The sequence below is a fragment of the Anastrepha obliqua genome, chromosome 1 (genome assembly GCF_027943255.1).
Source record: "Anastrepha obliqua isolate idAnaObli1 chromosome 1, idAnaObli1_1.0, whole genome shotgun sequence".
NCBI classification, from domain to species: Eukaryota; Metazoa; Arthropoda; class Insecta; order Diptera; family Tephritidae; genus Anastrepha; species Anastrepha obliqua.
Genome location: NC_072892.1, coordinates 139,167,079 through 139,191,277, shown reverse-complemented (window position 1 = coordinate 139,191,277; position 24,199 = coordinate 139,167,079). Strand labels below are relative to the sequence as shown.

Here is a 24,199-nt window from a genome sequence, read left to right as displayed (position 1 = left end):
TGAGCGTCAAAAGTGCGTTCACTGCTACGAAAGTTTTGCCTATTAAATAATATTAGGAAAACAAACACACATTTATTCCATTCCACTAAATACACACAGAGAGCTGCATTCAGTATTAAAAAAATATTAAATAACAACAACCATGCACCATACATTTTATTTTTAAGCACATAAAACAAAATCACAAGCAACTATTTTCACTACTTTAACACTTCCAGACGCCTGGCAGATAACAGGGCTACTCAAATTTCCCAAAGTGATGCGGTCGCTTCATCATCGTATTTCCGTCCATTGGATTTCTGTCTTCGTTCTTCAAAGTTTTGGAGAGGTTGGCGGTCAAACTAGGTGGTAGAACTAGCCAAGAATAAACTCCTCACAGCGAATCAATCGGCATGTAGAAGTGGTCTAGATATTCGAAAAGTAACTGAATATGTTAGATCGGCATTTGATAGCGGAGAACTGATTGTTAGAGTTTTCCAAGGCTTTTGATAAGTTTGCTCACAAAATACTTTTACTTAAGGGGTCCCGGTAGTCTAGAGCTCGAAAATTTAGGGTAATTTCAGGAATATTTTTTATAATAAAAAAAATGAAAAACGGTAGCTAAATTTTTAGGCTTTTTATTTAACTTCTTTTACATACAAAAAATAATTTTTTTTTTTATTTTAATAATTTTAAAAATGGCGCTGAAAGTGACTCTTCCGAAAAATTGGACCTGGACGGTGTGGACCATTTTGGCTCTTCTATTTATCTCAAACGCAAACACCAAAAAACTTATTAATCGGTATTACTGTAGCTGCCGTACTAGAATTAAAAAACAAATTTTTAATTTTAATCAAAATACGAAATAATTGGAATAATAATATGATTCTAGTACGGACGATAGCCATTAACGTTGTGAACAACATATTAAAATTTCAGACGATTCGGTTGATTATTATTTTTTTTTTGTCAACACCAAGCCGAAAAAACTCGAGATGAGTTTAAAGTTTGAGGTGCCGGAGAGCGCGGACTGCTCTCTACCTAGTTAATAGGCTGTAGAAACTATAATATAGGGGATTTCCGCATGAAAATTTCATGGTATACTCTTAAGATACTAACTTACTCGTACTTTCAGTGCCAAAGGCCTCAAGCCTGATTCGAACAAAGGCGCGGCAGACGCACAGAAAGTGGTCCGCCGTCTCATCCTCCTCTCCACATGCTGGGCAGAGTGCACTGTCTGAAATGCCCACCTTTTCCATGAAAATCACCTTACTAGTCGTTGGCAAAACGTTTTAGCGAAAAATAAAAGTTCTGAGTTAAGGAAAATCCACTCTGGGGGTCTGTACTAGGCCAATTTCATTAACTATTTTCCTTACTTCTTAACTGCTGCAAAAACGTGTCCGTTCATTTTTATGCAGATGATGGCCAAATTTATTCTTAAGAAGCGTTAAATGTTCGCCTTGTAAGTTTTAGATATTTGATTAAGAAAAATAGAGGATTGTGTGAAAAAACCCATGAAATACGGTGAACAGCTGTGTAGGCTCGACTGCAGTAGCTGCAGTATACAAAGAGACAGGCAATGATTCAAAATCACTTTTTTAAATTAGTAAACAAGTTATCCGAAAACCCAAATGGATGACTAATTTTGCGTCAAGTAGGCCAACTAAAATACATAAAGTTAATAATATTTTACTTTTACTTTTCTTCTTTTTTTGCTTTCTGAATCCTACAAGAAACTAAAATTTAGTTTGGTGCTCACTCACTCTTGACCCTCATAGTGAGTATATAAAAAAAAACCATTTAACATTTTGCCCGTTTTTTTGTGAGAGGCAGCATTTGGGTTTTAAGTTCTTTGTGTTTTCGACGTCCAAGTTCAAAGTCAAGTCAAGCGTTGCTTTTATGAAAGTAAATGAAGTAAAGCTCAAATAACACAAAACCATATTTTAATGTACAGTAAGTTCACGATAATCGCGACAAGTGAAGACCAGAGACTGTCGCGCTGACAATAGTTAGTGCGTAGTTTGAATTCGCATAAAATAACTTTTTAAAACAAATTATTTTAAGTATTCAATAAAATGAAATAATATGAGTTCAATGAAGTATAGAATATATGAACTGAAATTAGTTTCCAGTGCCACACACAGGCGATGAGAGTTGTAGATAATTATTTTTTAATCCAGGTTAGCATCGCCACTTGTCCTCAACGTGGGTGACCTCCCTCTTTGACCAAGTTGTAACCCCTATAATTCCCCTATGCACCTTCGAATAGAAATAATTTTGAAATGGGACAAAGAAACAAGCCATCAGACGAAAGCTGGGTTCAGAGTTTCAAATATTTTGAAAAATGGTGCATGTTTCACAGAATTCGGTTATTTCAGAAAATACGCTTTTGCTCTAGCAGGGACATCCGCCTGTCAAACAAGTCAACGCTAATAAAAGGTGGCTAATAAAAGCCAATTTGTAAAACAACAGCAAACAAATTATTGAAAATAACTCTAACTCTTTATAGCTTTGAAAAAAAAAGTTTTTGTTTTTTGTAAGATATCACAATTCAATTATCTCCTTCTCCTGACTTGGGAAAGTAAAAATTTGTTGTCACATGACACATGTTCGAAAAACGCTATTACAACATAATTTATTAGCCTAAAACATTTACTGTGCACTAGCTTTAATATTTCCTTCTTTAGTTTTTATTTTCCTCACTTATTTGACTATAAAATCTTTTAAAATATGTGTATCGCGGCATCAACATAAAAACGAGCTGTTTCCGTCCATTAATTTTGGTGCCTTATTTCAACAGCGGCCACCGTAGCCAAATGGGTTGGTACGTGACTACAATTCGGAATTCACAGAGAGAACGTAGGTTAGAATCTCGGTGAAAGGCCAAAGTGGAGAAAAATATTTTTCTAATAGTGGTCGGCCCTCGGCAGGTAATGCCGTTCGGAGTCGGCTTGAAATTGTAGGTCCCTCTTTATTGTGGAACAACATCAAGATGCACACCACAAATAGGAGGAGGAGCTCGGCCAAACACCCAAAAAGGGTGTACGCGCCTCTTAAAGGAGAGGCCAGCCAGGCTGACAAGTTCATTGCAGTTTGTTGACTTGGTAAAATCATACTCGCCGGCGTGTACACCCTTTTTGGGTGTTTGTCATTCAAATCTTCGAGCAGTTAATCTCTTTAATAACATCTTCACTTCACGATGATTAAAAAATGTATGCCTAATGAATTAGTGAAAAGATTTAAAATATAAAAATGTATAAAACAAAATATGTCTCGGAGTAGTGTGCAGAATTATGTAACGAGCTCCGCTGCGTGTTCATAAGCAAAGTTAAACTTCTATCAAATGTAAGCTTAATTAATACTAAATGTTATTTTCTGTGACAGATTGTATGTAATAAAAGGAGTTAAAAAAATTAGAAAAAAATTCTGGTAGCTCCCCATTTCGTCAATCAGCTGTCCATCAGCGCAGAGATTGGCAATCCTGCCAACTATTGGGGCAAGAGTTTCAGATCTGGTCATCTATGCAGACGAATAGGGGGCAACGAAGTAACATGAGCCAGCACAATCTCAGTTATTTCATAAACAAATCCCTGTCACATTCCCTGTTCCCATTCCATTTACATCCATGATGGAAAGAATTATTAGATGGCGCCCATCGTGTAGTAAGTAGCGGTACACTTTTGCTCTCAGTGAATTTGACAATGTGTGACGTCATATTAGCACCAGTATGGCCAGATTACCAATTTCGTAATTTGATTTAGGATTTTTTTGTTATTTGATTTCGGAGCATTAGTTCTTTCTTCATGACATTTTTCTAGCCTGTTCTAATTAAAAGTAATGTTTATAATTTTGTAAAATACACATTTTTTAAAAATTAGTTCAATAATTCACGCAGTTTTATTAAGCTTTGCTATTTTTTAACATCTGGTAGCATTGCCCACGATTACAGTTGTTGTTGGTGTTCTTCTCCTTTCAGCAGTCAAATCTCTCTCGCGCTACTGCAGTGTTGCCTAGCTTGAATATAAAAACGCACTCAAATGCCCAAGTAAAGAAAGTAAAATACCAAATTTCTATTGAACTACTTAAATAACTTGTATGCGTGATAAATTGTCTTTGAAATGTGCGTTGTTTTTAATAAATGCGTTATTGTTACGTACAATTTAATTTATAAGTTTTTTGTTAAGAAAGACTTTTCTGTTAAGAGAACGAATTTTTTGCTATATTTGAGGTTATGTAATTAACAAAATAAGGTACTCTTTTTGTAAAAATGTCGTTAGTTTTTTCAGTATTTTCTGGTATTTTCTAGCTTATTTTTGCTATGAATATACCTCTTGATGCGCTATGTCCCACTAAGGATTGAGGACCGGAAGAAACTAGTGGTGAATCGTTAACTCGCATTCAGTAAATTCAAATTTTAAAATGTGTAAAAATGTATTCTTCCACAACCTTAAAAGGTTAATAAAATGAAGTTTTCACTTTCAAAATATCCAATTTTATAAGAATCAACAAATTTTCTTTAGCACAAAAATTTTCACAGAGTGACCTTTTTTAACCTTCTTTTATTTAATAATACAGTTGTTTTTTTAACTAACAGTTTCGGTAGCATTAAATTAAAAAAAGAAACAAACACTAAACTTAAAAATTTTCGTATTTTGGGTATAAAAAAGCACTAAATTTATTGCGATGAGCAAATGGTTGGCAACACTGCACAACTCAGCTAATGCGACGTCACTCACTCTCTAATGGGCGCAATTTTGTTTCTATCCTTCTTGTGTTACATCAGCAAATCAGCTGATTCCTTCAAATTCACTGAGAGCCGGTTAACGGTCTGATGTTGGGCTGCATCTTATGAATTCACTGCACTGTGATTGCAACGGTTGCGTAGAAGTACGAAATTCTATAGTGTAATATTACAGTTTGATGTACACACATTTGAAGTTTATTTTCATTTTTTATTTTCATTTTTACAAATATTTTGTTGAAAAATTAGACAGAATCAAGAAAGAATATAAAAAAATCACTGTTAACTACCAGGTCAGCTAAATCCGATCCTACTCATTTTGAATACGAAAAATAGAGCCAGATTTGAATTTAAAGAATAAAAAAAAATTTAAAAGGTTTCATATAAATATAAACATTTGTAAAGAGGCTCCAATTACAAGTATTTATTATATGTAGTTTGTGCTGAATTGAGTTTCCTCATTAAATAATAGTCCCGTTTATTGAGCAGTTACTGTAAAAGACTAAGCTAAACCTCATTAACTATTTATGGGATATGAACGGCGAAGTCAACAACTGGTAAACCGAAAAAATAATCTGCATCCACTCTTTAGAAACTAAAACAAAATGCAGACGTAAAATGTGTCTGTGTGTATACTTATATGATAATCGTCTGCGCCTGCACAATGGAGGCGTGTTCGAGATGAAGTTATATATGTACATACTATATACACATATGTATATATATAAACACTACATACATATAGGCACGAAGAGATGTGCATGAATGTGGTCGCACGTAATTTAACCACGCACGAATGTAGGTACATAATTCAGACGATGACAATAAAGCTCTTATAGCGTAAAATCTGATATTGGCTAAACTGTGTGTGTGTAGGGAAAATACTAAGTGGCAAAATAAGAATATTGCAATGCCAATATCATTTTTCAATGTTAAGTAAATGTGACTTCAAAACCCACAGAACAATCAACAAGTAAAATACAGCAATCACAATAATTTATTTAATTTAAATATGTCTGTAGGTACACACACACACACATTTTATGCTTTGAAATCGAACACCTCACAACTGTTATTTCGAGTATTTACTGCTTTTGGTATTAACTGCCAACTCGTCTCCCATTACACCCGTCGTTCAAAGTCCCTACCAGAAATTGATCGTGTGGTGGGCTGCGTACATGTGACGGTGGCGCATTCGTTCATTGCTCCCGCTGATGACTCATTCAGTCTGCTACATTCTCGTACATTTACTGGCTAATGAGTGAGTGACAAGAAACCGCATTATTGCGCACGTCTTTGTCATTTAATTTGCTTGCGACCGCCGATCACCGGTGGCACTCTAAGCATTTGCCACAGCAAGGAGCGTCTTTTTAGTGGTTTCGTGGTTTGCTTCAGCCCACTTTTCATTTAACACTCCATATGCACGCACAAGTCACTTACTCATACCAGACATTTATAACACATTTTTATGGTTCAAAAGCCTTTGGGCAAAGTGTGCGATATGCGATCTGTCAGCAGTTGACACTTAGTCATCTAAATTGTCTAAGTTGCATATAAAAATGTGTAGATAAATACTGTATACATTTGTTAAAAAATTGGAAGCTTTTTTATTCGTAATATTTTTATGTGCGTATCACAGCGATGAAATAAACTGCGGTAAGTGTCGCTTTGCAAATGTGCATGTCGATCGCAGAATTTTTTTTTTATAATTGATATTTCTTTCATTCGAAACCATTTCTATTCGTTGGTGTTACGCTTCATTGAGCCAGAGTAGAGATTCAATGGTCACTGAGATTGTGATACACATGCAGTCAAGCCCAATGAATGTTAGTAAAGCCCCAATAAGAAATTAAAGTGCTACAACTTAATGCACCTATACCCACCTAAAGTTTGAAAGCCTCATAAATTCATATCTGTATGTACCCCTCCCATTGGAAGATTTAAATATTTTTATATAAAATTTTTGCGCAAATAGTTTAAAACTGTTTTATGGTCGAAGTTTAGCTTCTGGGCTATATTCAATTTAATTTGGGGAATTCTGGGGGATGTCGATATTAAATTTAACTTGTAGCTGAATGCAACTTAAAAATTTTTTACAGGGATGCCAATATGCAATTTAATATGTATCTGAGTAGGTAGGCAGGTAGGTGAAATGGTTGAAATGCCAGTCTGGCACTCCCCAAGTAGCATTAAAGCGCCGTTTTTTACCATTATGCGACCTCCAACAGGCAGATATCTACAGCCAGTCAGAGCTGTTGAGGTAATGAAGAAGATTTATGTGATTTAGGTAGGTGCACTGCCCCAGGCTGTCAAAGAAAGAAGCAGTGATCTTGATCGTCCAGCTGCCAAACCCGGACATTTACAGAGAAAGTGCTCAACAGTCTCCCTCTCTGAAAGGTCCCCACAGCTTCTGCAATGGGGATTAAATGGTAACCCTAGCTTTTCCGCGTGTGTGTCGATCGTCCAGTGACCGGTAAACACAGCTATGAGTTTGGAAATTAAATGGCGAGGAGTCCAAAAGACTTTCTGAGTCCTCCGTATGTTGTACTGGGGCCAAAGGGTTTTTGAAATGCAACAGGAAGAAATGGAGCTTCATATTTTTTGCGCTTCCCTGAGAAATAATTTGTGCAGTTCCCCTTTAACAACTGTCAGGGGGATGCCGATGCCCGGGTAGGAGGCCTATGAGACCAATTCAGTACCCTTCCTGGCAAACTCATCAGCAATTTCATTTCCCTCTATGTTTCTATGTCCTGAAACCCAGACATGTATCTGAGTGTAACGTAAAAATTTCTTACAGGGAATCAATTTAATTTGTATCTGAGTGTAACGTAAAATTTTTTTGCAGGGAATCAATTTAATTTGTATCTGAGTGTAACTTAAAAATTTCCTATAGGGATGTTGATATTCAGTTTAATTTGTATCTGAGAGTAACTTAAACATTTCTCACAGGGATTCCGATATTCAATTCAATTTAATTTGTATCTGAGTGTAGCGAGCATAATTACTTGAAAAATTCTTTGACACGCATGCCGAATGCAGTAATTTGTCCTATTTAATACGGGTCATTACATATTTAATTTTCGAAAACAAGAACATTTGTTGTCTAACAGTTAATATGCAAATTAGAACAAATACTTACATACAGTTGTAATTTGCTGGACTGAAAGAGAGAAAAACATACATAGTTTGGCAAACTGAACTAATCTGGAGTTTTTTCTTGATTTTTTTAATTTCTAAAGAAAAAACACTATCAAAATTGAATATAAAAGAGTATAAAAATCAAGGCACATTGAACAGGTGCAGTAGTAGAGCAAAAACAACAAAAGCAGTGTATTTTGTTTTTGCTTTTGGTCCCTAGAATGTAAAAATCTATGAACAAAGGTTGACAGTTTAGAGTAATTAAAAAAAAGTCAAAATTTAGAGACCAAAAACGAGGTAATCAAAAATGAGAGAAAGATTTGCAACCCTACTGCTTCTACCTGTTTAATATGCCTTGATTTGTATAATTTTTTTATTTGATTTTCAATGTTTTTTTTTTGGTATACTTCGCTCTTTTTAAAGCAATTAATTTTAGGTAATCATATACATGGCAGGCTTATTGAGGGTGTGCAAGTTTTAAAAGTGCAGCGATAAGCCAGTTGAGAATTTTTAATTTTCGCTCTTTGTAGCTCCCATATGAAAATTGATATTTCCAAAACGCTTTTCTTCGGAACCACAAAAGCCAAGATAATGAAATTTGATACAAAGCCTCTTCTTTTCGCCAAGCGTTAGCAACTGACGAATAGATGAAGAAACTCGTAGAAATAAACATATCTTAGCAGCGCTGGAATCGAGCTGCCTAAAATTACATTTGTAAGATGGTGAGTTATACCAGTTTTATGCGGTATAATCATACTCGCTAGCGGCGAACCTTGCTCGATAACTTTGCTCTCACATGCAAATTTTTTGTCAAGTGAGCCGAGCGAAGAGGCCTACAGTTACACAAATTACCAAGACCTGCTTTATGGCGAAAAATGGTAGGTATTGGAAAAGGGGGCGTAACATCTCCCATACAAACTGAAAGCTTCATATAGCTTTTCTCTGGAACCGTAACTGTTAAGTTACGAAGCTAAATTACGAATGCCGCACTTATGGCGAAAAGCGTTAGATACTGAAAAAATGGGCGTGGCGGCTCCTATATCTCATTTCGTATGTACAAAATAAATGAATCAAATCTTTGGAAATTTCAAATTACAAAACAATTTCTATGGATCGCTACCAGGGTTTCCGAAATAAAAATTTACATATTTTAATGTAGTTAATTGAAATTGAATAAAACAATTCAAAAGAAATTGGATTGGATATCCACATTGCCTATGGAAAAAAATCATGTAACTTGCAGAGATTGAGTGTTTTTTATTTTTGGAAGGCTTAAGAGCAAAGAAATTTATGGAGGAATGTGGAAAGTACATAAGGGATTTTCACCATCAATTAGTACAGTGGAGTGATGGGTTGCTGAATTTTGACGTGGTAGTACAAGCCGTGAAGACGATCCACGCCAATGACGTCCAAAAACCGCAACAGCAACAAGAACAAGAAATCGTAGAAAAAATACAGGATATCGTTCTGGAAAATCGACGAGTGACTGAAAGAGATTTAGTAGGAGCACTAAGCATCTCATTGGGCAGTGTAAGCCATATTTTGACAGAAGTACCTACTGGTTTTCAGAAAGCTGCGTGCACAATGGTGATTCGCTAGCAATGGAACAAAAACACAGTCCAATGCGACTTTTTCAGCAACATTTAGAGCGTTTTGGAGGGGATAAAGTGGATTTTGTGCGGCACTCTGGAAGGGGCTTGGATTTATCGCAATGATCCTAAATTAAAACAAGAGGGTAAAAAGTGGTATGAACCTGCTGAACCTGGCTCTTCGGCTCTGAAACGAGTTCGTGTCCAGGACATTCGATTTTTGCCACTCCCTTACAAAAGGTTGTATTTAAGAAGGTGAATAAAGGGGAACAAATTAAATCCTTTTTGGTAAAAATGGTAACAAAAAAGATTTTTTTTTACTTAATTGGAAGCAAACTACAAATGAATTAATAAAAAATACAGTTTAATTAATATTTGATTTTAAATAATGGTACAAATAGAAGTTATTAGCGGAAATTGCCAAGTCTGATATTAAAACAAGAAATTATTTCATTTAGTCCAAGATTTTATTTAGTGAATTAATTTTTAAATTTAAAACCGATCGCGAAGTTTCGTACAATTCTGTTAGTTGTTTGCCCGAGATCCTCCTCCTATTTGTAGCACGTGCCTTGATGTCAAGAGAGAACGAGAAAGCTGCTTACTGAGCAAACCTTTTAACATTGAATCATGGTCATAACAGCTGTGGGAGCATATTTTGCAGCCCTTTCAGATTCTCAACTCAGGGCTGCAATTGATAAATTGGAATTGTTACAATTAAAGTGAGAATTGTTATTGGTCGAATTTTTGACCACCTGCGATGCTAGTTGGTTTAAAAATACCAACATTCTTCTTTACAGAAATGTTTTGAAACTTAAAATTGCGCAAAATTTATTTTTTATCAAAAAGGCGAGAAATTGAAAATTTTCAAACACATTTTCGTGCACTGCTTGACCAGATCTACGGCCTTTACTAGGTCATTGAAGTGGTTCGTGAAATTTTTGCGATTTTGTAGCAATGTGTAATTAGAATCCAGACAATCATGTATTTAGTTGTTAACATAGATAGATGCAAGTAGTGCAAAAATAATCCTAAAATGTGATTTAAAATGAAAAAGTATAAGCTCTAGAAAAAACTTTGTGCATAACCTACAAATCTGCACTATTCGCATATTGCACTACAATTAATTAATTTACTCCATTATAGACGGCGCATATGTGAAAATAGAATGAAAATTTTGCAATTCAAATAATTCTAAAGCACATTTTTCAAAAATTTGCCAGTTTTTAAGCGCCTTGAAATAGGAAAAAGTAAGCAATTTAAGTAGAAAAGATGGAGAGATTTTTTTTTTCAAAGAAATTCCCATTTTCATCATTTTAAATTGCAAGCAAAAAATTAAAAATAAGCCAAGCATTTCACATAAGCTACAAATTTATTTTCATTGCTAAATTTAATGTGAACTTTTGTGTGCATACTCGGTGAATAGTTTGCCGTGTGCCGGGCGCCACTCCAACATTTATTTTTACGCTTTTAAGTGGATTTAATTGAATTTTAAATGCAGTTTTCGTGCGCTCAAATGAAAATGAAACCGAAATGGAATAAAATAAATAAAATTCAATCGACTGATTGACAAATGCCACTTGCCCCTTTGGCACGGTGCAACATTTGACGGCGGTCATAGCTGCAGTCATTGGCACTGTAGGCATTCAAATGGGCGAATGGGTTAATGATGTTGAAAGAGGCGGCATACCCATACACATACATATATGTAGGTATGTGCATGTGTTTGTATGTCGTTTGGTGATGCTTTTGTTGATATTGAATTTAATTCAATTTATTTGTTTTTATTTTTGATAAGCTGCCTATTTTGTACAAAGTGTCGCACATAGCGTTGTGTAAGTGCTTATGTATGTATGTATGATGGGTGTTGAATTATTTAATTGAGCTTTTACATGAATTCCTAATGCATTCGAGTATAACGGTGCATTATATGAGCAAATTGCAATCGCATTGCATTCGCTCTCGGTATTATAATGAGTTGTTGTGGCGACGCGTCGCTGATAGGCGGATGCGCTTGTCTGATGACGAAGCTGATAGCGCTGACAATTAACTGATCGACGATTGATGATGCGTTAACAGGTATTGTTGCTACAATGCATACAAACATTCGTTTCGAAATCAACAAAAGGCGCCTTCGATACGACAAGTGTTAGCGGGTGGCGAGTAGATGAAGCAACTGGCATAAGTAAAACGTGTATTTACTTACACGCAGCACTGTAAAGAAGCGGCAAAAAGTTACATTTGTTTGGAAGCACTTAATGAGTTAATAACAGTTCATACAGGCAAACATTTGTTGTTTCAACTTTTTACTTGTGATGCTCTACTCCGTCAGGGCCCTTTGTGTTGCCGTTTTCTCAATGTTGTTGTTGTTGGCACGTTGGGCGATATGCGATAATGTAGTATTATCAACGATCAATTCCCTGCACCTCTTTCAAGAAGTAACAAAAAATATCAGTTACGGAAGTTCGGACACAATTGATAAATGGACTGACACAGCGAGTAAACGAATAAATTCCATTTCGGGAAGGAAAGGAATGCTTCAATAAAGCTCATTAAAAGTGTATCTGACTACATTCATTCAGGTTACGTTTATCTTTTAACTTTAATACTGTCGATCTCACGTCGGCCCCCAGGGTCCGGAACCGGCCATGGGAAGAGATTACCGTCGGTCCGCAACAAGAATTCGTATGGTTGAAGCCACAAAATCTGTTCTGTATGAACGCAGTCTAATGAAACTTGCCTAATATCAAAAAAGAGAGTTAAATAGTGAAATGTTGTAGCTTTCGCATGCAAATTTGTCCAATTTGTCAATTTGTCGCATGCAATTTGCGCCCAAACATAGCGAGTAGGGCAATAGCCAATCGAAGGTGTCTAAACTGCTGCAAAAGTAGCAGCAACAATAAAAATATTATTCGATAGAAATGTTCATAGGTTAACCATTTTTGTAGATAATTTTTATTATTTTTATAGGAGTTTGGAGTGAAATCGCACCCATTTTAATAATTTTGTATCTGTATTGTGCCGAATGGACAACTCTTCGACCTAAAAGATCTTTTGTGTCCTATATTACGTCATACTTTAACTGAAAAATTCGGGATAAACGCTAAAAAAAACACTTTTTTCATGAATTTATTGTAGCGAAACGGTTCAAGTCAGTTTATTAAAAGTTGTTGCATATTATAAAGTAACATTTCAAAAATATTTGATAAAATTTTCATGTAAAAATATTGCAATATGAGCGAATGAGAGCACATTTACGTAGACGTCTTTTCAAAAATACATTTTGCAGTAGTCAGCATATCTCAGCGTAGAATCATCTGAAATCAAACAAATTGAATAATTTAGTTAAAGTATGAGTTAAACTTCCCCCCAACGTTTATTTTGACGATTTATTTTCATTTTCAGCCATTTGGTAGTCGTTTGAAGTAAAAAGTGATTTTTGACGAAAAAACGCCGCCATTTTGTAGGTGTAAAACCACCTTAATATAAAAAAAAATGGCGAAAAAAACGTTGGGGGGAGGTTTTTTATATGTAAAATATGTGTGCAAAATTTCAAAAGGATCGGTTGAGTAGTTTTCAAATGCCAATGACTACGCACTTAAAAAAAAAAGGTTCGAGAAAACCGCGTTTAAAGTTTTAAGTTATCTCGGCAGATGTTTGAGGCGGCTCAGCTTTATGCTCTATAACTTAAAAAGTTTTGCTCGGATTGACTTAAAATTTTAACACGGTATTTTTGAAATGTTTTACTACAATAACATGCAAAAAAAATCGATTTTTATCGCTTACCCCCCCCTTAACATGGCCTGACAAAGAAAATCCCCTTTTTTTTGGTCAAAATTAGCTTTATTTATCAATGTTACTTCCATCAAAAACAACGCAATCATTCCAGCGCCGCTCTAACATTTCAATGCGACGTCAATAGGACGATTTATTTTTTTCCCCCAAAATAGACTTCAGCTTCGAGCGAAATTTCTTACCGAGCATTTTTTTTTTAGGTCTGCAAACAGCGAGTAGTCGCTGGGAGCCAAATCTGGCTCATACGGTGGATGTGGGGACAATTCGAAGTTCAGTTCAGATAGTTTTGGCATTTTTTTATTAACCTGTGACACGGTGCGTTGCCTTGAAAGTGAGCAAATGCGGTACCCACTTTGAACAGGGCTTTCTCATAGTCAAATGCTCATGCAATAGAAAGCCAACATTTTTTTATATCTTTATAATGTCAGCTAACTCATGCAACTTTACTTTTGGGTCATTCAAAACGATTTTGAGGATTTTATTTAATGCTTTCTGGTGTTACCGCCTCATTTGGACGTTCGCTGTGCTGTGCATCATCCGTATCTCTACGATCACGTTTGAAGTCAGCAACACTCGTTTTATTGTTGTTTCTGATGGAGCGGAGTCCCTATAACACTTGCCATTGCTTCGCTTGAACGGTATTTTTTCCCATCACGAAGCAGTGTAAAACTAAAACACGAAATTATTTTTGGTCCATTGTTTTGAAAATAACAAAAGTAGCGTCACTCTTAGCGAAATAACTCACGAACTAATGAATAGCTTATCATGGAATTTTAACGGCTGTGTTTTTAAGGTCAGTACGAACTGAAAAAGAGGTGAGTGCAATAAAACTAGTGCTATGTGTTAGACCCGGGACTTTTCAACTCATGTCTTGATAGTTAGAAAATCTAGTATTTTCTTGTTGTCTGCTTTATGCGTATTATACAATTCGCTATTTTAGGTAAAAGCCTATTTCGTTGACAGAGTTCTCGTATCAAATTTAGTGCATAGTAGGTTTTCTAAATACTTGACGAAAAATTGCTAAAACAGAAAGTCGAAAGACGCTTTACGTATTTGTAACTCTTAAACGTTGCTTACAGATAAAAGTGCTTCAAATGCTTCTGAATTTTTTTAATTGCTTATAAATTGTAATAAAAAGTCCAACAAGAATGAGGTTTAACGCGGAATAAAATACAAGGTGGCACAAAATCAATCATCCAATTTTATTTTTGAATAACTTTTTTACCAAATAAACGAAATTAATTTGAGTGATGGAAATCTTAAGTTTGGCGTAAACGCTCTCCATCGCTTGTCTGTTTGCGAAGTTTAGTAAAAAATATAAATCTTGCGATTGGGGTGATTAATTTTGTGCCACCTTGTACTTGTTCACTAACATTCGATAATCATCAGTGCAAACAAAAGACAATTCTGTGTTTTTTATCAGTTATTTATTTTAGAGTTCATAGGAAATATCAAAATTATGTACATATACATATAAACATGTGTATGAATGTATGTAAGTATTATAAGTGCATACATAAGTACTCAAGTGCATGCATTGCTGTGATAACACACTTTCTTTAAGTAGATTGGGCAACAACTGAACTAAATATTTGGGTATATACATACATACATACACATATATGTGAAAAGAGAAGCAATCGTTTCCGCGTACTTTAAAAGTGAACGACTGCAATTTTTGTCAAGAGTAGCCGATGTTTTGTATACAAAATTAAAAAGTGCATTCACGCAACAAAAATTGTTTTTAATGTTTTTAATGTTTTTTTATTTTGTTTGAACACATCGCTTTTTTATATTTTATAAGTAGAATTTTTATGTTGAAATCGTGAGACTGTTTGCGTTATGCGGTTCCTCTTCAACGGATACAATTTTTTTTGGTCAAAACTTTGTGAAAAATTACAAACTATTTTTGAAGATATTTGATAGAGGTTAGTTTGTCCGAAGTTCAAAAATACGTATGCATGTATTTACCGAGAGCATACTTAAATTATGGAGCGACCACTTCTCTCATTTGTTGAAGACTGGCAGCTGCCCATGTCACCGAGAATGTGAAGATCTTGATACCCCAATCGTTAACGACGGGACTGTCGTTCCAGTACCCGAACATGACGCGGTGAGAAAAGCGATAACGCGGCTAAAGAACAACAAAGTCGCGGGAGCCGACGGACTGCCGGCTGAGCTATTGAAACATTCGAATTTAAGAGTGCTTTGCCCAAACCAAAAGAAGGTGATCCTGCAATCTGTGCCTAATTATCACGCGATCAGTTTTCTAAATATCGCCTATAAGGTTCTTGCGGGCGTATTGTGTGAAAAGCTGAAACCCACCATCAACCAACTGATTGCACTTTATCAGTGTGGCTTTAGAGCTGGAAAATCCACAATCGCCAAGAAATTCACAATACGTCAAGTCTTGGAAAATATCCATGAAAGGAGAATCGGTACACACCATCTTTTGGGCGACAAATGACATTCGACAGCACGAAAAGGAGTTGCCTATATGCCGCGATGTCTGAATTTGGTATTCCCGCAAAACTAATACGGCTATGTAAGATGACGTTGCTCAACACCAGCAGCGCCGTCAGAATTGGGAAGGACCTCTCCGAGCCGTTTGATACCAAACGAGGTTTCAGACAGGGTGACTCGCTGTCGTGTGACTTCTTTAACCTGATGTTGGAGAGCATCGTACGAGCCGCAGAACTTAATCGCTCAGGCACATTTTCTTATAAGAGCGTACAATTGTTGGCATATGCCGATGATATCGACATCATCGGCCTTTACAACCGCGTTGTTAGTTCTGCCTTTTCCAAACTGGATAAAGAGGCAAAGCGAATGAGTTTGGTGGTGAACGAGGACAAAACGCAGTACCTCTTGCCATCTATCAAACCGTCGGCGAAGTCGAGTATTGGCACCCACCTCGTTGTTGACAGTTATGATCTCGAGCTTGTAAGAGACTTCGTTTATCAGGAACCGGCACTAACACCGGTAACAATGTCAGCATGGAAATTCAACGTAGAATCTCTCTTGTCAACAAGTGCTACTTTAGACTAAGTAGGCAAATGAGTAGTAACGTCCTCTCTCGACGAACAAAACTAACACTCTACAAGGTTCTCATCATGCCCGTCCTAACGTGTGGCGCAGAAGCTTGGACGATGACAATAACCGATGAAGCGTCGCTTGGAGTGTTTGAAAGAAAGATTCTGCAGAAGATTTTTGGATCTTTGGATAGGCGATGGAACAATGAGCTGTATGAGTTTTACAACATAGACATAGACATAGCGCAGCCAATAAAGATCCAGCGGCTACATTGGATGGGTCATGTCGTCCAAATGGATAAAAACGCTCCGGCTCTGAAAGTATTCGATGTCGTACCAGGTGGTGGTAGCAAAGAAAGGGGAAGTCCTTCGCTGCGCTGGAAAATGAGGTGAAAAACGACTCGACTTCACTTGGTGTGTCCAACTGGCGTCCATGGGAAAGAAACGACTGGCGCGCTTTGTTAAACTTGGCCAAAATCGTGTAAGCGATTAACGCGCTAATGAAGAAGAAGTCATTCAGTTGAGGGAGAATTCCATCGATTTTTATCATTGATATATTCTGATGAGCTCGCAAGAAAATATATATTAGATCGTTAGTATTGTTTCTTGCTCGCGTTGAAGATTGAAAACTACCAAAACCAGTATTTCTGCTCATTTTAAACATTCCTTTCAGTTTTTCCAGTGAAATTAAGGGGGTATTCTAGGGTAGAAATTTGAAAAAATCGATTGTTTTTTTATATTTTCTGAACTTAACCTTCTAAGATAATTCTGTCAAAAGCATTCGTCAACATTTGAATTATTTCCAGAGATAGAGCCATCTTAGGGACACGACTTCAAAACTGGCTCGTAAATTAACACTGGGCGTAATTTTAGCAGAAACTTTAAACGCGTTTTTCTCGAAACTACATTTTTCAAAACGTGATATCTCAAGTTTTACTGAACCGTTTTACTTGAAAGTTGGTGTGAGTCTTCTCAATACATATCTTTATCGTACAAACTATTATTTCAACAAAATGAAAAATTTTTACTATTTTTAAAAAATTCAGAAATGTCCAAAAAAGTAGGAAAAAATGTACAATTTTTTCGGATGTAATTTAGCAAACAAAAAAAAAAAAAATTCCACATTTTCTTAGTTAGTGCGATAGTGGCATTCATTTAAATTAATAATCTTTTTAATTTTTTTGTTTCAGATCATTAGAAAGCATGCAATCATGACAAGTTTAGTGCGCCATTTATTTTGGACCCCCACTTCAACAGCTTATAAAATTTTCAGTTTTAATTTTGTGACTTTTTTTTAACTTTTTTTTATGAATTTCAGATTTTTTTGCGGGTGCTAAAAACAAGAAACGAAACATATTTTTACCATCCATTTTTTTACCAGATATTTATTAAAAGTAAAAAAAATGTCTGGTAAAAAAATGGAGGGTAAAAATATTTTTCGTTCTTTATTTACAGCAGCGGCAAAAAAAAACTCAAATTCATGCCTTTACACTAGAGTGTTAATGGGATATAAGCACTTCGCTCGGAGGGTCATATTTAAAAAAAATTTAAATTCCGAAATTTCTTTTTGAGTAAAACGTAGAATAAACACCAGCTTTCTTGCTAAGCTGTGTAAAAATTTATAGTGATATCTGTTAACAGTATTTATAAATTATATAAAAATGTGTGTTAACTTAGCAAATTTTGAAGCTTTTCTCGTGATTTTTGTATTTTTTTTTTTGGTTTTTTGGTTGGTCTTTCAGTACATGAACCCTATGATCACGAACTATCTTTAGTTACAGTCCTACAGCGGCGCGTCTATCAACATTTCTACTCGTAGATTCATAGTATTCCTCGCTGTGTCCGGTAAAAATGTCATCAGTCGGTTTTGCAATGGTGGCGGTTTTTTTAGTGCCCTAAAATATGCATGCCATGCGAACAATCCAGAAATGAATCAGAAATGAAGAAATCAGGCTCTCAAGTCGAACACAAATCTCTTCTTCTTTTTTTCCTATAAAACTTCTCCAATACAAGCAGAGTACGCGGAAGTTTACATTTGGTAGATAGCTGCAGTATGAGTAAGCAATTAAGTTGCGAAATAATTTTTTTTAACATTTTTGTCATTTATTTCTCGGAAAAGCAAACACATATTCACTTATCTCAACAATTCGTAGCACTACGCAACTATGCATACCTTAATTTGTTGATCGTGTTTTTATATCGCAGAGAACTGTGAAGAGTGTGCTTGGGTTGGGTTGTGTGCTTGTAGATATGTATGTTTTGTAAATAGGCAAAGCTGAGTGTGCATTGCTTGTATTTCGATGTCATCACAAAGATAACCTAAATATTTTTGTTCTACTGCCACATATGGAGTTATGAACAGTGTTGCCAGATGGGAAGATTTATTCACAAAATCAAGATAATAAAATCGTAATTAAACTCAATAGAAAAATGCTTCACTTTGAAGAAATCTGGCGGCACTGGGATGTTTTTTCTTTTGGTCTTTTCTTGATAGTTGGCTACAATTTTTCATTTTTCTCATTGATTTGCGGTGCCCATACGAAAGCAAAACAGTTAGATATTAAAATTGATTTTTATGAATAAGTTTTTGACTTGCCACGCACCAATCCATTCAGCTACGGCGGTCGCCATGCACCAAAATAAAATTACTTTACAATTTTTAGCCCTAATTGTTGAACTTATTTTTATTTTTAATCATTATTATTTTTTCATATTATGCAATGCATTCCTCCCCACACTTGAATTAAGTTTTGAGTTTTTTAAAGTTAAAGCTGCTTTTGCCGTGATCCGCACATTTCTGATTTTTGGTGTCTCAGCCAGTTCTCTCCCTTTATTTTCACTTCTGTTATTCAATACTTCATTGCTTGGTCATGCGTAATTATTATTCCCCGCGATAATTGTGTAGAGAAATCATATAAAGTTCTTATCTTCAGATCACTAAAGAGTTTTAAGATAAAAAAAGAATCACACACATACATGCAAACATTGATGATTGCGCCTAAGTCAACGAAAGCGCACTCGTAAATGATCAATGGCTGTGTCTACTGAAGCCGAGTGAAAGCAGAAATGAATTGTGCACAGTAATTGAAAACCTTATGCATTTAACTGTGCTCACAAGTAATAACCGTTATATTTAATTGAAACCCATTCGGTGTGTAAAGAATTATTTGTGTTTTTAGATAATTGTAAATTTAGAGCAACGTGAGAAAGCTATGTTAAATAGATATGGGGATATGTATATTCGAATATTTACATATGCTTTCGACGCTCACATATGTATGTACATACTCTTGCATGCGTACAGTATACCCCTTGACAAAACGGTAACTCATCAACTGTTTGACCAATTTTGACTATTAAAGAAAGTGTCGTGCATTTGTTGTATGGAGAAAATGGAGAAAATGTGAAGCGGCAAAATAATTATAACAGGTGAACGGGATTTCTTAGCAATTTCAAACGTGCACTTTATTGCACTAACATTTAATAAGCTATGCAACTGCACACGGAAAATCTTTCTGAAAATTTCAATTGAAAACCCTAGAATTGTGTTGGAAAGTTTGAAGCATTTTCCTATTATTTTTAGATAAAGTTTGAAACTTCAATTTACATATATATGTATATGATTCTTCGTATACAATGAACTATAATTAAAAAACAAAAAAAAAAATAATGAACGCTGAAAAAAAAATAAAAAAATAGGCAAAACTGGTAAAAATGTTGATGGACTATGGTTTGTCACGGCTGTATATGCCGCAGGCGCAAGTGCATTTAACGCAAGTTTAGTTCACAAAAAACAATGGAAATATTTATAATAATTTTACTTATACAAGGTGGCGCAAAATTAATCACTTTATCGGAAGATGTACAATTTTCGCAAATGGTCATTAATATTTGACACTTGTGAACTCTACAGCTGAAGTGAACAAATAGACAAGTAATGGAGTACAGCATTCAGACAACACTAAGTCCGATGAAATCTGAGTAGATCTAGTGGTACCAACGAGCCAAAGTGGTCACTTCTTGCTACATCAGTGCCAAACACATCAAGTCTGATTTGAGCGAAGGCCGGGCAGACGCACAGAAAGTGGCCCGTCGTCTCATTCTTCTCTCCACATGCTGGGTAGAGTGCACTGTTTGAGATACCCTCCTTTTCCACGTGTTTTGCTCATAGAAAGTGGCCCGTCATCAGTCCAACCAGATGCCTAATGACAGCGTCTGATGCTTTTAACGTGAGTACCTCCCGGCGACGGTCCGACACTATGGTGCTCAAAAGCACAACGGATCAAATCAATGCGATGACCAGCGTCACAAAAATGCAAAATCATTTTTTTAATGGTACCACTTGGCAGTGTGGAATGGACACATTAACGATCTTGTTGGGGTTCGAGGCCTATCTAAACCTTTGTGCCGTACTATGGGTCCGACACCCAGTTGCAATGCAACCCCACATCAAGCCAAAAACGCTACCTGCATTTGGGTGTTAAACCACAACGACCACGCTACTCCGCGAAGAACCTACCTCAAGAACAGGTCGGAGCAAGCTCCGAGGGCTCCTGTTCCCCGTGGTACCAGATTTACGACTCCAGTCAGACTTTGTAGCCAAGACTATACTACTAGTTGAACTTCTATACAGCTCGGGACTGGTGGATATACCTCAAATACCACAAGTGCACACACAAACTAAAACTAATCAACTGAACGCATAGAAATTTCTTCGCCGTTTAAACACTTCACGCGCATACTGACCCCGACATTCCGCGGCTGGAGACCACACCACTCACATCATACCGTCCATCGGTCTAACTAGCCCCCACACCCACAAGATTCTTAATGTCTGAGTTCATCCGGCATACGCAAAGGACATGGATCCACTCCTCTCTTGGCGACTCACAAACGCATTCCTCATTTACAGACAGGCGCCTTTCATGCAAAAACGCATTAAGAGGCCCATGTCCAGTAAGGAAGAAGCCCAGGCTAATCCAAAAACAGGATTTTCCCCGACAATGTACTTATATATGTCCCAACGGTGTTGCCACTTATTCAACACACACTCATTCAGAAGCCTCTTACATTCCAAATACCACCTTTCAACATCACCGTCGGATAACCATGCAACCTGCAAGAGCGGCATACAAAGCCTCCTTCTCAACCTTGAAGGCAACATCACGCTGTAAGACTACCAGGTCAAGATGAGGCGCACCCAACAACCCTGTAACGCATTTGTACTCACTGTACGGCATACAGGCATGCAGACAAGCAGCGTAATGCGCTGACACGCCTTCAGATGCCGGCGACCGTTTTGTACCACGCAGCGGCCCCACAAGTGGCACAGGTCAGAAACAGGCCCCGATATATGGTGCGAAGAGCACGTCGACTTAGGCCCCAGTCCCACCTGACAACGCATCGTACCTGCCCGCAAAATGAGACATTCAATTTTTCTTTTGAATACATTTGTTACTATTATACTAAAAAAACAAAAAACTAGTTTGCGTGATGGAAATGTTTATTTTGATCTTTACGAGTTTCAGTGCTTGTCTAGACAGTATACTGCAGTTCAACAATACTTTCTGGTTCACAAGTGTCAAATACGATTGACATTCGATGTCATTTCCAAAAATTCTAAATCTTCCGAGGGGTGATTAATTTTGCGCCACCTTGATTTTCATGGAAATTTTACCTCTCAATAGGTACTATTTCAAATAAATTCTCGGGCTTTTCTTAAAACACAGATTTATTTGATCGGTATAGAGGAAACCTCCGCAAAAATGGTCATCATGATCCTCATCAGTTCCTGGAGCTCCTCCAGCTAGGACAGCATAGGGCCACAAGGGCGCAAAAATGATACTCGTGAATTTCTACTATAGTGCATTGACAATAATATAATATTTCTTCCCGAAATCAAATTTAACACTTTTTACTAATATATATATCTTGTATATTAAAAAAAAAATTATAACATTCTTTTTTTTATAATTTATTTATTATAATTAATTACAATTAAACAATTATAATTAATGAAACGAGACGTTATCAATAAAACGGTCCGCGGATGACACATGGCAAAAATAATTTTTTTGTTTTTTGGTAGGACTTGTTATAAGCTTACATGGCAAATTTCAGCGTGATATGTCACATAGTTTGTTTTCTGTGCTACTGTAAACAAGTCAAGCTCGAGTGTGTTCTTCGAATTCTCTTTTATGACTTCAATTGTCTCAAAATGTTTTCCACGGAGCGGCAACTTGAGCTTGGGAAACAGGAAAAAGTCACATGGAGCCATATCAGGCGAATACGGTGCTTGCGGAACGATATTAACATTATTTTTGTTCAAATAATCGCGAACAAGACGTGATGTATGAGCTGGTGCATTATCGTGATACAAGAACCATGACTTGTTGTCCCACAATTCCTTCCTTTTAAGACGAATGTTCTCGCGCAAACGCTTTAAAACGTCTAAATAATATTCAGCGTTAACCGATCGGCCTTGCGGAAGGAACTCCGAGTGCACCACACCTTCGTAATCGAAAAAAATAGTCAGCATGACCTTAATTTTTGAGCGACTTTGGCGTGGTTTTTTGGGTTGATGTACGGCCCTCTTTGTACTACCGATTTGTACCACTGGAAAACACGTGCACGCGATAGAGCAGAGTCCCCATAGGTTGTCTGCAACATTTTTAAGGCGTCTGAAGCCGAAATTTTGTTGGAATAACAAAACATCAAACAAATTCTTTGTTCAACTTGAATTTCCATCGTTAAATTCGAAGAACACACTCGAGCTTGACTTGTTTACAGTAGCACAGAAAACAAACTATGTGACATATCACGCTGAAATTTGCCATGTAAGCTTATAACAGTCCTACCAAAAAACAAAAAATTTATTTTTGCCATATGTCATCCGCGGACCGTTTTATTGATAACGCCTCCTTCATATTTGAGTAGAAGGTATTTTAAAAAATGATAATATGTAGTGCTTTTATGTTACCTTTTGTTGGTTGTTTTAAGAGGTTTAAGGAATTTTGACTATGAAAAAAAGTAAGTAAAGTAAAAATTGAGTAAAGAGGGGCTATTCTACAGGGATATGAAGGATCGTAAGAGTGGCTGTACGGTAAAATCGATACGATGGCTGCAGGGGCACATTGCTTAGCAGATGCGCATGTGTGAGATAGTAGAGTGGCCTAAGCGGAGTTTAACGAAGCATTTGTTCATAACAGCAGAGGCCGAAGGAGGAGGTTTTTTTTGAGAGCTTTAAAATACCTAATGCATCATGAAAGCAGGTATGGTATGGAGACTAAAAAACTCCCCCTCCTTTGGAAAGTTTGGAAGGAGAAAGTTTTACGGCCGAGTGTTAGTGTTGATATTTTTATACGCATGATTGTAGTTCTGTTCCATTTTTCTGTTGGTAGCGAAGCAGGAGGCGACTTTTGATACTTTCCTACTGGAGAATGGCATACACGTGGAAAGAGGAGATTTCGCGACTTCATCTGCTCGTTCGCTACCAGTTATGCTGATATGGCCTGATAACCACATTAGTTTTACATTCTTGCCGAGCTCGAGTAGCATTTGCTGTATGGCCACTATTACATTCAAGATATACCCTCAGAATTGCATGGACACTTGCCTGTCAAAAAAAAGCGGTTGGTTAGCATTCGAAATTCAAAATTTAATTTAAGAATTATTCCACTCTTCGCATTTAATATTTTCCATGTGCTGTATCCCGAAGTTTGGGTTCGTCTTACTTCAACTTTTTCAGGGCATAATGAACTCAGCTTTATAGGACTTCTTTTTGTGTATAATAAAAATAAATGAATGCCGCTTTTCTGATAACCTTCAACGCCCAAAAAAGTTATCGCTTCGAAATGCACGTCTCCTCCAAAAAGAACTGAAATGCAGTTTTGTCACTCGATTTATGAAGTGCTGGTGAAAAAACTCAG

At 36.4% G+C, this 24,199-nt stretch overlaps 1 protein-coding gene across 1 annotated transcript in view; it reads right to left on the bottom strand.

Annotated features, from left to right (window-relative positions):
- LOC129237485 (aminopeptidase N) overlaps window positions 1-1,755 on the bottom strand; it is a 48,216-nt gene extending 46,461 nt beyond the window's left edge. The window contains exon 1 of the mRNA XM_054872267.1: window positions 1,743-1,755. Within this exon, the coding sequence (XP_054728242.1) occupies window positions 1,743-1,755 (13 nt within the window). The remainder of the gene's footprint in view (window positions 1-1,742) is intronic.
- Window positions 1,756-24,199: the final 22,444 nt, after the last annotated feature.